This window comes from Hyperoodon ampullatus (genome assembly GCF_949752795.1).
Source record: "Hyperoodon ampullatus genome assembly, chromosome: 19".
NCBI lineage: Eukaryota > Metazoa > Chordata > Mammalia > Artiodactyla > Ziphiidae > Hyperoodon > Hyperoodon ampullatus.
Genome location: NC_136932.1, coordinates 42,778,104 through 42,794,672, shown reverse-complemented (window position 1 = coordinate 42,794,672; position 16,569 = coordinate 42,778,104). Strand labels below are relative to the sequence as shown.

General features: G+C 41.6%; 1 protein-coding gene across 1 annotated transcript in view; it reads right to left on the bottom strand.

Moving 5' to 3' along the window:
• SMG6 (SMG6 nonsense mediated mRNA decay factor) overlaps positions 1-16,569 on the bottom strand; it is a 229,655-nt gene that overhangs the window by 208,087 nt on the left and 4,999 nt on the right. Inside the window, exons 3-8 of the mRNA XM_079725665.1 lie at positions 16,252-16,444; positions 15,649-15,759; positions 12,535-12,641; positions 12,210-12,288; positions 4,052-4,162; positions 3,239-3,451 (exon numbers count right to left, since the gene is read on the bottom strand). Coding sequence (XP_079581791.1) covers positions 3,239-3,451; positions 4,052-4,162; positions 12,210-12,288; positions 12,535-12,641; positions 15,649-15,759; positions 16,252-16,444 — 814 coding nt within the window. The remainder of the gene's footprint in view (positions 1-3,238; positions 3,452-4,051; positions 4,163-12,209; positions 12,289-12,534; positions 12,642-15,648; positions 15,760-16,251; positions 16,445-16,569) is intronic.

Here is a 16,569-nt window from a genome sequence, read left to right as displayed (position 1 = left end):
GGGGGAAGCTGGGGTGAGGTGAGAGTAGCATCAACATATATACACTATCGAATGTAAAACAGTTAGCGAGTGGGAAGCAGCAGCATAGTACAGGGAGATCGGCTCGGTGCTTTGCAATGACCTAGGGGGTGGGATAGGGAGGGTGGGAGGGAGGGGATATGGGGAAATGTGTATGCATATGGCTGATTCACTCTGGTGTACAACAGAAACTAACACATTATTGTGAAGCAATTATACTCCAATAAAGATCTATAAAAAAAAAATCACTTTCCTTTTCCAAAAAAAAAAAGACATGATATATATAATATATATAAAATGGAATAGTACTCAGCCATAAAAAACGAAATAATGCCATTTGCAGCAACATGGATGGACCTAGAGGTTATCATACTAAGTGAAGCGAGTCAAAAAGAGAAAGACAAATACCATATAATATCACTCATATGTGGAATCTAAAATATGACACAAATGAACTTATCTGTGAAACAGACTGACAGACGTAGAGAACAGACTTGCAGTTGCCAAGGGAGAAGGAGGGGTGAGGGAGGGGTGAGGGAGGGATGGATTGGGAGTTTGGGATTAGCAGATGCAAACTATTATATATAGACTGGATAAACAACAAGGTCCTACTGTATAGCAGAAGGAACTATATTCATTATCCTGTAAGAAACCATAATGGAAAAGAATATGAAAAAGAATATGTATATATATATGTATAAATGAATCACTTTGCTGTATACCAGAAACTAACACAACATTGTATATCAACTATACTTCAATAAATTTTAAAAATGAAAAAGAATAAAAATACAAATTTACAAACACATTGCTTAAAAAATAAATAAAACACCTAATGGAAGAGAGAAAGCTATAAAAGATTAATCATAACTTTTATGAGAGATACTCCCTAAGTTTGAGGCCAAGGCCACAGAAAGCCATAAAATGCTTTCTCAAATTGTCATTGTTGCTTTCATTTTAAAGACACACAGTGGGGCTTCCCTGGTGGCGCAGTGGTTGAGAGTCCGCCTGCCGATGCAGGGGACACGGGTTCATGCCCCAGTCCGGGAAGATCCCACATGCCGCGGAGCGGCTGGGCCCGTGAGCCATGGCCACTGCGCCTGCACGTCCGGAGCCTGTGTTCCGCAACGGGAGAGGCCACACAGTGGGAGGCCCGCGTACCGCAAAAAAAAAAAAAAAAAAAGACACACAGTGGAGCTAATCAATAGAACAATTTATCTCTTATTCAAATAGGCTTCCAGTTCAGGGTGGTAATATTCAAACTAGAAGAGGCAGTAGTGAGGGATTCTACCATAGCAGCAACCCCTCTGAAGCACTTTGATGTACTGGGGCCCCATGCACACCATGACATATAGCAAGTTGGTAGTTTCATTTATAAGCAATGACTGCTTTCCAAGTCATCCAGAAAACAGCTAAAGACTAAAGATATAGGAAGATAAATGGAAATTTTAAATTAGACCCCAAAGGACAAGTCCTCCTATCCCACCACCTTTTACTCATTCTTAGACAACCATGCTTCCAACTTCAAAGAGTAAACAGAAATCATCAAAAGGCCCTCCCTTGGGCTTCCCTGGTGGCGCAGTGGTTGAGAGTCCGCCTGCCGATGCAGGGGACACGGGTTCATGCCCCGGTCCGGGAAGATCCCACATGCCGCGGAGCGGCTAGGCCTGTGAGCCATGGCCGCTGAGCCTGCGTGTCCGGAGCCTGTGCTCCGCAACGGGAGAGGCCACAACAGTGAGAGGCCCACGTAACGAAAAAAAAAAAAAAAAAAAGGCCCTCCCTGGGCTTCCCTGGTGGCGCAGTGGTTGAGAGCCTGCCTGCCGGTGCAGGGGACATGCGTTCATGCCCGGGTCCAGGAAGATCCCACATGCCGTGGAGCGGCTGGGCCCGTGAGCCATAGCCGCTGAGCCTGCGCGTCCAGAGCCTGTGCTCCGCAACGGAAGAGGCCACAACAGTGAGAGGCCCACGTACCGGAAAAAAAAAAAAAAAAAAAGCCCTCCCTCATCTTCCTCCTATAATACAAACTTACCTGCATCCCCAATTATCTGTTCCTCCCTGCCCTCAAGCACAAGAAAGAGGGGTTCTCTTACCTTCCTTTAGGCTAATCCCCTCATTTGTACTCTGGATCCTACTTCTTTCTCATCAACTGCAAGGACTTTTCCCTGCCATCTATCTCCTTTCTTTCTTAGACCTCGAACCTATTTATCATTATGTTCCTTCCTTGAGTAGCTGAAGCAACTCTCTCATGACTTCAGTACCATCTATAACAGGATGCCTTCAAGTATCTTCATCTCTGGCCTAGATCTCTCTCCTCAGCTTCAGATATCTGCTAGCCTCTAAATATCTCCACGTCAATGTCCTATAGAAATTCCAACATGTCCAAAACTAAACTCATCATCTTTCTCCTAAAACCAAGACCATCATTCACCCAGTTTCCAAATGAGAAACCTAAGTGTTACTTTTGATTCCCTCTTCTCCCTCAGCTCCCCATGTCCAATCAAGTCCTTTGGATTTTACCTCATTAATATACTCTGTCACTTCTCCCCATCTGCAAAGCCATTTCCTGGTTCAGGTCCTTCTCACATCTCACTTGGATTACCGTAGCACGCTCCTACTCTTCTTATTTCTGTCTTACCCTTCTCCAAATTTTCCACAAAGCAGCCAGAGTCATATTTCTAAAGTGCACATCTGACATTTCCCTATTTAAAGCACTCAATAGCTCCCTACTACCTTCAGGATAAAGGTCAAATTACTTATTACATGACCCTTCAAGGCCTGGTCCCAGATTACCCCACCACCCACCCCTCTATAAATTTTACCCTCAAGGCACAATGAACCCGCCATTTGCAGTTTTCCAACTACTGTATCCTCTCCCTAGCTTCAAAAATCCCACACAGAATCCTGAAGCATCATATTGATGACTATAAACCCAAAGCAGCAAAAAACCGTCATCCTATACAAATCCTAAATTAATCTTCATTTAGAAAAATTACTTTTACTAAATTCTACAGTGCCACATAGTGGTGAGAGAGGGAAGCGAATAGCAAAGGTAAAGGAAGTGTAGGTGGAGGGCGCAGATGAGAACATCAAGGAGCCTGAAGTGATCTGCCTTCCCTGAGATGAATGGGAAATGTCTGTGCAGTGCTCCACGGCTGCATGTACCCGAACACTCACGCTTACTCAGCTAGTCTTGCTCATAACATCACCCTCAGGAACTTACATCACTGGGGCTCAGGCTGCCCAGCCCATTCTCCTGCTCAGAATCCTTCCCAGACTCAGTGCCCTGGGAGGACCGGGGATGGGAAGGATGAATCCAGATCTCCAGGCGAGTGGTGTCATCTCCAACATGCCGGAAAGTGGATTTCTTTGCTTTCCGCCATTGGTCGGGGCTCAGTTCCAATTCCTCATGTTGCTTCTTTTCCATCTGTTCTGCCTGTACGACACACAAACATATAAGCTCAGACTGTCCTGGGATTCAGCCAATCAAGAGAAGTGCTCGGGCTTCCCTGGTGGCGCAGTGGTTGAGAGTCCGCCTGCCGATGCAGGGGACACGGGTTCGTGCCCCGGACCGGGAGGATCCCACATGCCGCGGAGCGGCTGGGCCCGTGAGCCATGGCGGCTGAGCCTGCGCGTCCGGAGCCTGTGCTCCGCAGCGGGAGAGGCCACAACAGTGAGAGGCCCACGTACCGCAAAAAAAAAAAAAAAAAAAAAAAAAAAAAAGAGAAGTGCTCATCTCACCTGAGTCTGTTGCCCAAGAATTGTAAAAAGTAAAGACTTTGCCATCGTTCCACAGTAGCAGAGTATCATCTGTTTTGTCTCATAAAAGTTATTAATTCTGTAAACCAGATGCTGTGGGCCCTGGAGAGCTCTCCTAAAGATGAGTCTGGTTCTGCATAGAGACTGACTGACTCCCATCAGCACAGCCCGAGGGGACCCCTTCAGGACATTATCAATCGTTTCCTTAAGGACACAGAGACACTAAGAGAAACACATTCTTCTAGGAAGGAATGATTCTGCCTGCATCCCCACTCACCTTCCGTTTGGTCTCTTCAAACAAGCTCATGAGACTCTCCTTGGCAGTCAGGATAGGGTTGCTGGCAGCTAGACTGCGCATATAGTAATAGACGGCATCAAGCTTCCTCCTCTGCAGAAAGAGGTCAGAGACACTGAGTCAACCAGTTCTCTTCTGGACTCCAGCCTGAGTCAGCAGACCCAGGAAACCCTACCATCCCTCCCAACCTGTGCTCCAAGCTGTGAGGCGTTCCAACATGAAAATGAGACAACTATCCACAGGAGAAGCCATGGCGAGTACATCAGAGCTCTCTTCTTGCCCAGTACTATGTCTTACATGTAGACCAGTACTATGTCTTACATGTAGAGGTATTCTTAAAGCCACATGCTCAGAAGCAGGAGAAACGAATAAAGAGCCTCACAAAGTACGAAACCAATTATGTTTTCTTTTTAGAGAAAGAAAATGTTCAGCATGTACTAATTATTGTTTTTAAAACATTATAAATAACAATGGCAATATCACTGATTAAGCATGGCTAAGTGTGAGGTAAATGATCAGCACTTCATAGATATTATGATATTATTTCCAAACCTAAGGAAACTGCCCCACAGGGATTACTATTCCCGTTTTAATGATGAAGAGATAGAGGCTCAGGAAGATTATTACATAACTTGCCCAACGAGGTCTCAAAGCCAAATCCCAGATAAGCTAGTATTTGAACCTAGGTCTGCCTGGCTCCTAAGTTTATGTTTTCACTACAACAGACTGACTCCACGAAGAAAAGGAAACAAACTATTATCCAATGCATGCAGCAAATAAATACTTCAAGTCCATTTTAAAACCAATTAATAAGTAAAAGAAAGGGAGAGGGTCAGAAAGAAGGAAAAACACTGAAATAAAGGGGGAAAGAATATCAAAAAGCCTTTCTATCTTTCTATCATATACATTGTTACCTTTTCTGTCTCAAAATGCACCTAGACTACTACCTCCCTCTCTCCCGAGCACCTACTCACTCTTTACAAGTCCCATCTTGCATTCATCTAGCATGGTTAAAGGTGTACATTCTAAGCTCAACTGCCTGAGTCTGAATTTGGTCCTGCCATTTATTAGGTATAACCCTAAGAAAGTCAACCTAGAAAGGTTTCCTTATTTGTAAAATGAAGATATTCACCAACATATATGGCTCCTGAAAAGATTAAAATTCATATAATATATACAGTTTAACAGAATATCTGGTACCCAGTTTCAGTCAGTTAAGTGGGAGCTATCTTTAATGTTATTCCAATTACGCCACTCATTTGAGTTTACAGTATTTTATCAGTTCTACAATGATTTTTTTCATATTTTAACATCTCTGAAATCAAGATACAACTCAATCACTATCTACCATCACGTCTTATTTTAATTCACATTCTTCTTTCTTAGTGGTACAGGAAGTGATGTATCTAACAATCAATTGCATCATATTGCATCAAGTCTAATTTGTATCATTGTCTATACACCTCACTTGTCTTCTCAACAACGTTTTCTTTCAGGACAGAAACCATATCAAATATTTACCACTCACAGCACCTAGCAAAGCACTGTGCACAGCATGTTCTCAGTAAATACTTGAGATCCACTGAATGAAAGGTTACAGAAAAGCTGAGAAAGTGATCTTAAAAGACAACTGGGGGCACTTTTCTGGTGGTCCACTGGCTAAGACTCTGCGCTTCCAATGCAAGGGGCACGGGTTCAATCCCTGGTCAGGGAACTAAGATCCCACATGCCGCCTGACATGGCCAAAAAGACAGACAACCGGGTTAACACAGAGACAGAAAAGGAGGGACAGAGGAAAAGAACTTGAAAAGAGTACTAACTTAGGTAAGAGGTCCATGAAAGAAACACATACCAATTTAATTAGTGTAGCAACAGACAACTGAGGGAAGACACAAGATTAACACTCAAGGGACTTCCCTGGTGGTCCAGCGGTTAAGACTCGCACTCCCAATGCAGGGGGCCTGGGTTCAATCCCTGGTCAGGGAACTAGATCCCACATGTCGCAACTAAGATCCCACATGCCGCAACTAAGACCCAGCACAGCCAAATAAATACATATTAAAAAAAAAAAAAAGATTAACACTCAAAAATCAGTTGTATTTCTACACATTAGTAGTGAACAATCTGAAAAATTAGGAAAATAATTCCATTCATAATAGCATCAAAAATAATAACACACCTTTATATGTTAGGAATATTTATATCTTAGGAATAAATTTAACCTAGGAAATGCAAAACTTATACACTGAAAATGACCACACATTTCTGAAAGAAATTAGAGAAGACCTAAATAAATGGAAAACATCCTGTGTTTGTGCAGGAGAAGACAATACTGTATTGTCCACCATATTGGCATATTGAGATGCAGGAGTTCTTTGTATATTCTGTTCTTTATATATTCCCCAAAGCAATCCACAGATTCAGTGCAATCCTTATCAAAATCACAATGACTGTTTTGGCAGAAATGAAAAAGCCAATCCTGAAATCCATATGGAATTCCAAGGAACCCCAGATAGCCAAAACAATCTTGAAAAAGAAAAACAAAGACTCACATACCCAATCTCAAAACTTACCACAAAGCTACAGTAATTAAAACAACGTAGTACTGGCACAAAGGTGGACATATGGATCAATGGGAGAGAATCGAGAGTCCAGAAGTAAACCTATCATACATCAACTGACTTTTGACAAGCGTGCCAAGACTATTTAATGGGGAAAGAACAGTCTCTTCAACAAATGGTGCTAGGAGAATTGGATGTCCACATGCAAAAGAATGAATTGGACCCTTACTTCACACCATATACAAAAATTAACCAAAAATGGATCAAAGACCTAAATATAAGAACTAAAACTATAAAAAATGTATCCCTGTATTTTCTTCTAAATAAATAAATAATAAATCTTAACTTTTAATTTGGTTAAGAGTTTCTTAGCTAAGACATCAAAGCACAAGCAACAAAAGAAAAAACAGATGAATTGGACTTCATCAAGATTAAAAACTTTTGCGGGGAACTCCCTGATGGTGCAGTGGTTAAGACTCCAAGCTCCTAATGCAGGGGACCCCAGTTTGATCCCTGGTCAGGGAACTAGATGCCACATGCCACAACTAAGAGTTTGCATGACACAACTAAGGAGCCTGCCTGCCACAACTAAGGAGCCCGCCTGCCGCAACTAAGACCCAGCATAATCAAATAAATACATAAATCTTAAAAAAACTTTTGTGCATAAAAGGGCACTATCAAGAGAGTGAAAAGACAACTCATAAAATGGGAGAAAATATTTGTAAATCACATATCTGATAAACGTTAGAATATATAAAGAACTCCTACATCTCAACAACAAAAAAAGACAACCCAATTTAAAAATATGCAAAGGATCTGAATAGGCATTTCTCCAAAGAAGATATGCAGATGGCCAACAAGAACATTAAAAGATCAGTACTCATTAGGGAAATGCAAGTCAAAACCACAATGCCATACAACTTTGAAGCAGTTAGGCTGGCTACTATTTAAACACACACACACACACACACACACACACACACACACACACCAACAGAAAATAGTGTGTGTTAGGAAGGATGTGGAGAAACTGGAACCCTGGTGCACTACTGGTGGGAATGTAAAATGGTGCAGCTGCCAATATGGTGATTCTTCCAAAAACTGAAAATACAATTACCACATGACCCAGCAACTCCACTTCTGAGTATATATTCAAAAGAATTGAAAGAAGAGTCATGAAGAGGTATTTGCACACTCATATTCATAGTAGTATTGTTCACAATGGCCAAAAGGTGGAAGTGTCCATCGAGAGATTAACAGATAAACAAAATGTGGTATATACATACAATTGAATATTATTCAGCCTTAAGGAGGAAATTGACATGAGCTGTAACATGGATGAACCTTAAGGATATAATGCTAAGTGAAATAAGCCAGTCACAAAAAGACAAATACTTTTAGGTTCCATTTATATTAGGTAACTAGAGTAGACAAATTCACAGAGGTGGGAAGGTGAAGAAGGGTGGTTGCCAATGGCTAGAGGGAAAAATAGGGAGTTGTTGTTTTAATGGGTAGAGAGTTTCAGTTTTGCAAGATGAATAGAGTTCTGGAGAGTGATTGCACAACAATGTGAATGTACTCAACACTACTGAACAGTACACTTAAAAATGGGTAAGATGAAAAAAAAAAAAAAAATGGGTAAGATGGGAATTCCCTGGTGGTGCAGTGGTTAAGAATCCGCCTGCCAATGCAGGGGACATGGGTTCGAGCCCTGGTCTGGGAAGATCCCACATGCTGTGGAGCAACTAAGCCCGTGCACCACAACTACTGGGCCTGCGCTCTAGAGCCCGCAAGCCACAACTACTGAGCCCAAGTGCCACAACTACTGAAGCCCACGTGCCTAGAGCCCATGCTCTGCAACAAGAGAAGCCACGGCAATGAGAAGCCCGTGCACTGCAACGAAGAGTAGCGCCGCTCTCCACAACTAGAGAAAGCCCGCATGCAACAACAAAGATCCAACAAAGCCAAAAATCAATTAATTAATTTAATTTTTAAAAAATGGGTAAGATGGGGCTTCCCTGGTGGCGCAGTGGTTGAGAGTCCGCCTGTGGATGCAGGGGACACGGGTTCGTGCCCCGGTCCGGGAAGATCCCCACATGCCGCGGGGCGGCTGGGCCCGTGAGCCATGGCCGCTGAGCCTGCGCGTCCGGAGCCTGTGCTCCGCAACGGGAGAGGCCGCAACAGTGAGAGGCCCACACACCGCCAAAAAAAAAAAAAAAAAAAAAAAAAGGGTAAGATGGCAAATTTGGTTTTATGTGTATTTTACAATTAAGAATTTTTTTTAATTTTCTTAATTAAAAAAAAATGAGTAAAGGACTTGAATAGACATTTTTCCAAACATCCAAATAAGCATATGAAAAGATGTTCAATATCATTAGTCATTAGGGAAATGCAAATCAAAACCACAATGACATACCACTTCACACTCACTAGATCTGCAGATGTCAACAAACTGATTCTAAAGTTTATATGGAAAGGCAAAACATCCAGGATAGCCTACACAATATTGAAGGAAAAGAAAAAAGCTGGAAGAAAAAAAAAAAAAAAGTTGCGAGACTGACACTACCCAACTTCAAGTTTTGCTATAAAGCTACCATATGCATGAGGGAAGGGATGTGGGAACAGATGTATATGTATGACTGATTCACTTTGTTATAAAGCAGAAACTAATAAAAAAAAAAAAAAAGCTACCATAATCAAGATAGTGTGGTACTGGCCAAAGAACAGACAAATAGATCAATGGAATAGAATAGAGAGCCCAGAAATAGACCCTCACAAATATAGTCAGTCGATCTTTGACAAAGGAGCAAAGACAATTCAATGGAGAAAGGATAGTCTTTTCAACAAATGGTGTTGAAAACAACTGGATATCCACATGCAAAACAAAGAATCTATACACAGACCTTACACCTGTCACAAAAATTAACTCAAAATGTACCGTAGACTTACATGTAAAATGCCAAACTCTACAACTCCTAGAAGACAACATAGGAGAAAATCTAGGTAACCTGGGTTCAGTCATGCCTTCTTAGATACGACACCAAAAGCACAATCCATGAAAGAAAAAGTTGGTTAAGTTAGACTTCATTAACCTTAAAAACTTCTGCTCTGTGAAAAACACTAAGAAAATGAAAAGAAAGCCACAGACTGAGAGAAAATATTTGTAAAACACATGTCTGATAAAGGACTGGTATCCAAAACATAAAATGGACTCTTAAGACTCAATAAGAAAACAAACAACCCAATTTAAAAATGGGCAAAAGATCTAAACAGACACATCACCCAAAATACACAGATGGGAAATTAGCATATGAAAAGATGCTCTACCTTGTATGTCATTAGGGAATTGCAAGTTAAAACGAAGTTTAACACAAATAGGATTTTGCACACCTATTAGAATGAGGAAAATCCAGAACACTGACGACACCAAATGCTGACAAGGATGCACAGCAATAGGAACTCTCATCCAATGCTGGTAGGAACGCAAAATGGTACAGCCACTATGGAAGACAGTTTGACAGTTTCTTCCAAAACTATATATACTCTAACCGCACAACCCAGCAATCACACTCCTAAGTATCTACCCAAATGAGATGAAAGCTTATGTCCACACAAAAACATGCAAACGAACGTTTATAGCACTTTTATTAATAACAGTCAAAATTTGGAAACAACCAAGATGTCCTTCAATAGGGGACTAGATAAACTGTGGTACATCCATAGAATGGAATATTATTCAACAATAAAAAGAAAAGAGCTATCAAGTCACAAAAATAACCCTAAATGCTAAGTGAAAGAAGCCAATATGAAAAGACTACATACTGTATGGTTCCAACTATGACATTCTGGAAAAGACAACACTATAGAGACAGTAAAAACATCAGTGATTGCCAAAGGGTTGGGGGAGGGAAGAAGGATAAAGAGGTGGAGGGTGGAGCACAGGATATTTTTAGAGCAGTGAAAATACTCTGCATGATAACATAATGGTGGATACATGTTATTATACATTTGTTCAAACTCAGAGTGTGCAACAGTAAAAGTGAACCTTAGTGTAAGCTATGGACTTTAGTAATATAATAACGTATCTACACTGGCTCATCAACTGTAACAAATGTACTACACTAATGCAAGATGTTCATAATAGGGAAAACTGAGAGCTGAGGAAGTATATGGGAACTCTGCACTTTCTGCTCAATTTTCTGTAAACCTAAAACTGACCAAAAAAGAAAAAAAATATTAAAGAAGAAAAAACCCACAATGAGGTATCACTTCATACCCACTAGGTTGGTCATAATCAAAAAAATGAAAAGTAACAAATGTTAGCATGAACATGAAGAAACTAGAACTCTCCTACACTGCTGGTGGAAATGTAAAATGGTGCAGCCACTATGAAAAACAGTTTGGCAGCTTCCCAGAAAGTTAAACATAGAATTACCATATGACCCAGCAATTCCATTCCTAGGTACAGACCATAATTAATGGTTAATTTTGTTACATGAATTTTACCACAATTTTTGTTAAAAGCCATTGAGGGGAAAAATTTTTTTAATTATATTTTCTAGTTAACAAGAAAAAAACCAATTCATTAGATGATTACAAAGAAGAAAAACTGGGAAAGGAGACAAGAAATGAGAGAGAAGGGAAAACAGAAGATGGATAAGAATAAAGGGGAGAGAAAAATAAAGCCACAAAGAGGGGTGAAAAAAAAAATCTCAACGCATATCACAAAGAGAATAGGACAGAGGTAAAAAGCAGAGAGACAGAAAGATTCAATAGATTCTGCAGGAAGTGTATCTGTAAACCACATTACTTAACAATTTCAATCCATAATTAAGTATTAGGAATATTTTTGAATCTTTGTAGAATAAAAATATCAATTCAAACACTGTTTATTTGGGCAATGAATTTTACAGTATTAAGAAAACTCTCCCTGCTAATGAGCACGTTAGCTGCTTCTTAAACCTTTGGTACTTACCAGTGGTCCCTCCCCCTCCCCCTTGAAGTCAGCTTCCTCACTAGGGGCTCTGTCAGCTCCCAAGGCTCACCTTCAGAGGCACATTTAGAGGAGTTTGGTAAGATCTAAAGAGGTACAATTTGGCACTTACGGTGCTTCTGCTAAGGAGACTCCTTAGGTGAAAAGCTAAGATGAATAAGGGGATGATCTGAGGAAAGGAAGGAAGGATGTACTTCGGGCTAGTTGAGGACTTTAAAGGGGGGAGATAAAGGGAGCCTTATTTTCCTTCTAGAAATGAGTAACCTAGTTCAACCTAGGGAAGGGAAACAAAAAAAGATTCAGAGCAGAAGCCTTGGTCAAAAACAAAGAGCGATGTTTGGCTGGAGAATAAGCATTCCCCTAGGAACTTAAGTGCAGTAAAAGTGGATTTAACTGAAGTGAGGGATCCCTGACAACTTACCTCTGAAAGTAACAGTAACAAAAGGAGTTTGAGGGTGGGAGGCAGAAGGGGATATGCTTCACGTTATAGCGTTCAGATGAAATCTAGGTCCAGGAGCTGACGCTATCAAAATCCATATTTCTAACATACTACCTGCAAAATACTTCCACATCCAAGATTTCTTACCGTATACACTGCCAGCAGAGCCAACTGGTTATAGGGGCGCCCATTCTTGGGAGCAATGTGCTGGGCTTTCAGGTACCAGCTGTAATAGAAAAACAGTAAAAAAAAAAAAAAAAAAAAAAAAAGTTCTCTATCAACATTTTCCCAATTCATCACCTGATAGCCCTTACTACTTAAGCTGTAAACTTGGAGTGATAAAGCATGAGGCAAATAGGGTCACCTGTAGGACATAATATATAGGAGGCAGCTCAGGTGGCCCATTGCTCTTAATAGGGCTTGGATTAAAGCCACACAGGGAAGAGGAGTAATGAACAAGAGGCAACAGTACCTGCGTGCTTTCCCGTAGTTTGCCGTGTCATTGGCTTGCTCTCGATACCTGGCAATATCTCCTTGACAAATCATACATCGCTGGGCACTGATCAAGGCATATTTTACCTTCAGGAAAAATGATCAGTTAGTAGCATATACCCAAGAAACTCTAACTTCAACCCCGAAGGACAGGGATGGGGTCAAAATAACAGAGCAGCATTAATAATAAGGCACCAGTAGTCCTCAACAAAGCAAAAAGTTTTCAGTCTAACCTTGACTAGAAAAAAAAGCCAACAATGTGATGCAAAATTTACTGAGAAAGAGTGCAAAAGGGAGAGGAGGTCATTCTTATTTCGAGTCCCAGTCAAGTGGAAGAAAATATTCTGACTCTCTTTGTAGTAGCTGTGTGATCTCAAGTAAGTCTTTGGGACTCAGTTTCTTCATCGGAATATAAAAATACCTATTTCATAGGGAAACTGTAGGGAATAAGTGTAAAAATACAAATTATAAAGTGACATACAGGGAATTCCCTGGAGGTCCAGTGGTTAGAACTCGATGCTTTCACTGCTGTGGGCCTGGGTTTGTTCCCTGGTTGGGGAACCAAGATCCCACAAGCCACGCAGTGCGGCCAAAAAAAAAAAAAGTGATATACAAATATTAAAATAATTGTTTACTCTGTTCTTTTCCTGCCATCATCTTTCTCTCCTTAAACTGTTAACACCACTGTATTGTGTTACTGCATTGCATCCCCTTTGCAAGACAATAATAGTTCCCTAAAACAGTAAGTTACCCTTTAGCAAACACCTACAACGTGCCAGGACTGAGTAATACTACATATGTTTCCTCACTGATGGGCTTGGCATCTGTCACTCAGTGAGAAAACAAAAGAGTAAACCCTTAACAATCCCAAGACACGTACCCAACTGAAAAAACCTTCCTAAGGAACATCACTTCATAAGATATAATACCACTCCACCCACAGACAAGAAATTACCATGTCACTGAATAAAGAAGTAGATACTGACCCCACAGGAAGGCTCATTTACTAGCTAAGTGAGTAGCTACTGCACATCACCCTGCTAACATATAACTCAAAAGTGTGCCTCGGCAAAGTTATACATCACTACATGTCATACACCTTCAGAGTTCTGACTGCTCCACACATTCTCCCCATGAATGAACACCAAGAATCCTTGCTATTTAACTGGTAAAGCACCAAGGAAACTGCTATGTTTCCACTCTACAGCCACTTTGCTACCTCAACGGGGGGAAGGAAAAAAAACAAATTTGGCCAAAGGCTCTCCACTATCCTCAGAATAAAGTACTAGATGGTCCAGCCTCTGCTCACCTCTCCAGCACCACTTCCCCTCTCACTCTCTGTGCCTCAGACTAGGCTTTTCTCAGCGGTGCTTTATCACGTGGTGCTTCTCCCACTGCAGGACCTTTGCATGCACCGTTCCTATTGCCGAGAATACACCTTTCACCTGGCCAACGTCTCCGGTCTTCAGCCTCTGCTTAACTGTGACTTCCTCAGGTCTCTACGATCCTCCAAGCCCCTTCACACCACACCCCCCAACATCCTCTGCGGAAGTCAGTGCATCTGCAAATTACCAATGCAACACCTGTACTCATCCTTAATCAAACTCTAAACTCTGAGAGCTGGGAACATGGCTTTCTCGTTCCACACTGAATTAGGTGTGCCTAGAATGGCACCTGGCATGGAGGAGGGACTCAACAGATACTCGCTGACGAGTGATAGAACCCGTGCGTGGCAGTTCATCAGAAGGAGCAGAAAGGCAAGAGGAAGCCTCTGCTCCGTAAAGCACACTCCTTTCTCTAATGAATCAACCTCTTCCTCTCCCCCGGCCCTTTCCTCTCAACATGTAATTACGCGAAAGTCTCTCCAAGCTTAGAAGCAAACTTCTCTTGACACTCTGTCTTTGGCTACTATCTCCCCTTCTTGCCTTCAAAGCCTTCTTAAAAGAACAGTCTAAGTTACCCTCTCATTATATCTGCTGCCCCACTTCTCACTCACTACTATCTGGTTTCCATCCTCTCCAACTAATATAACTCGTGATAAGGTCATCCAATCCAATGGACAGTTTTTAGTAATCTTAACATTTGAGGATTTTACAGCACTTGACAATTTTACCCACCACCACTTTAAAAATCTGACCCCCTGCTCTCTGGCTAGCTTTCCTAGTTTCCCAACTTCTGCTTCAACTATCACCTCCACATTGATGACTTCTGAATCTCTATCACCAGTCCAGCTCTTTCTCCTGAGCTCCAGACAGACCATAACATTCATTTGTTCATCTTCAAGTTCCTCCACCTAAGCTGATCCAAAACTAAACTAACCTCTTCCTTCCCAGCCTCTCTCCTAGGGCACAATATGGGAGGTGATCTGGTCTCCTCATGCCTCCCATCTCATCATTCACAGCTCACCAGCCAGCAATTCAATTCTACCCCCTTATATCTTTCCAATCTGTCTCCTCTTCTCCACCTCTACCACCTCTACCTCAATTCAGGCCCACGCCTGACCCTCCTACTTCTACTCTGGCCCAAACTCATCCATTTGCCAGAGCGACTGATTCCAAGAACAAATCTATGCTATCCATGTGTTGAAAATCGATCAATAGCTCCTCACTGCTTTCAGGAAAAAATCCAAACTCTTCAGCGTGGCATGTAAGAGATTATGATCCATCCCTTCCTACTTCATCAGCTTTACCTCCTCCAATAGCCCAATCCACGTTACAGACAACAGCATGCTGACCTCTTGTACTTTCCCAACAAGGCATGAGTCTCTCACTGCGCCCTGTGCCAAAACTGCCCCTTCCACTCCTAGTCATGTTTCAAAACTCAACTTGACAGTCTCTAAGAAACCTTCCTTGACCCCCACCAGTCTAAAGCAGATTCAATTCCTTCCATGCCCCTTCAACACTCTATATATGCCACTGCTGTAGTACTCCTGACATTACGTTAGAGTTGTTGGTTTAACCGGTCTGTTCCCCCAGAGGGCTGTATCTTTCATTCTTGTATACTCAGCACCTAGCATAGTGCCTAGCACATAACTAACACCAGATAAATGCTTACTAAGTGAGTGAATAAATTTAAGATAAAGAAGCTGGCTTACTGTCTTTCGTAATGGCTTGCTGCGAATGGCAAGACCGTCCATGTAGTCCTCCAGTTTGAACTTGTAAGTAACCTGCAGCTTCTGAAGCAAACTATCAAAGAAGTCACTACCCTATAAAGAGAAAAAATAAGAATCAGCCGAATCAGCCTGTTCTGATCCAATCTACCCAGAAAGTGGGGCAAGTGACCCTTTCACAGTTTTGTTAATGCTCAGCCATCTGAGGTAAAAGGAGGCATATACAGTATTTAGTGGCCACCAACTAAGCACAAGACAAATTGATAGCATAAGCCTTTCAGTGGTTTTAAAGATATGAAAACACACACACACACACACACACACACACACACACACACACACACACACCACACCCCCCCCACCCAGCTAAGACATTCAGAAAGCTTCCAAACTCAAAACTAACTCCAATTGTCAGTAAGTTATGGTGTCAGGAAGTAACAGATGTAGGGTAGGCCTAAACCCAAGAAAAGAGCATACAGTTTGTTGTCAATGTTCTATTATAAAACATAGTATTTTGGGTGGTAAAAACCCATCACAACTAAAGGATGTTGAAGTCTTTACCCTGAGGACATAAAGATGATGGTTTACCTCATCCAAGAGCTCCAAAAGTCTGTTCCGAATCTGTTCTGGGTTCTCAACATTCGGATCCTTGAGAAGCTGCCTGAACTTCTCAATCACCTGATAGAAAGCACTCTTCCACAGGATCTGATCCACATTCTGATTATCAGAGAACTCAATATCTAATAGAATACAGCGCTCATACAGCTGCAGCAGTTCAGCTCTGGAATAAAACACATGCAACTTCTAGCTCCAAATACACCACAGCAAAGGCTAGACCCAAGATCTGAGGTTCCTACAAATCAAACACCTTCCTTGGCAGGAAATCCAAAATGCCACCAGGTATAG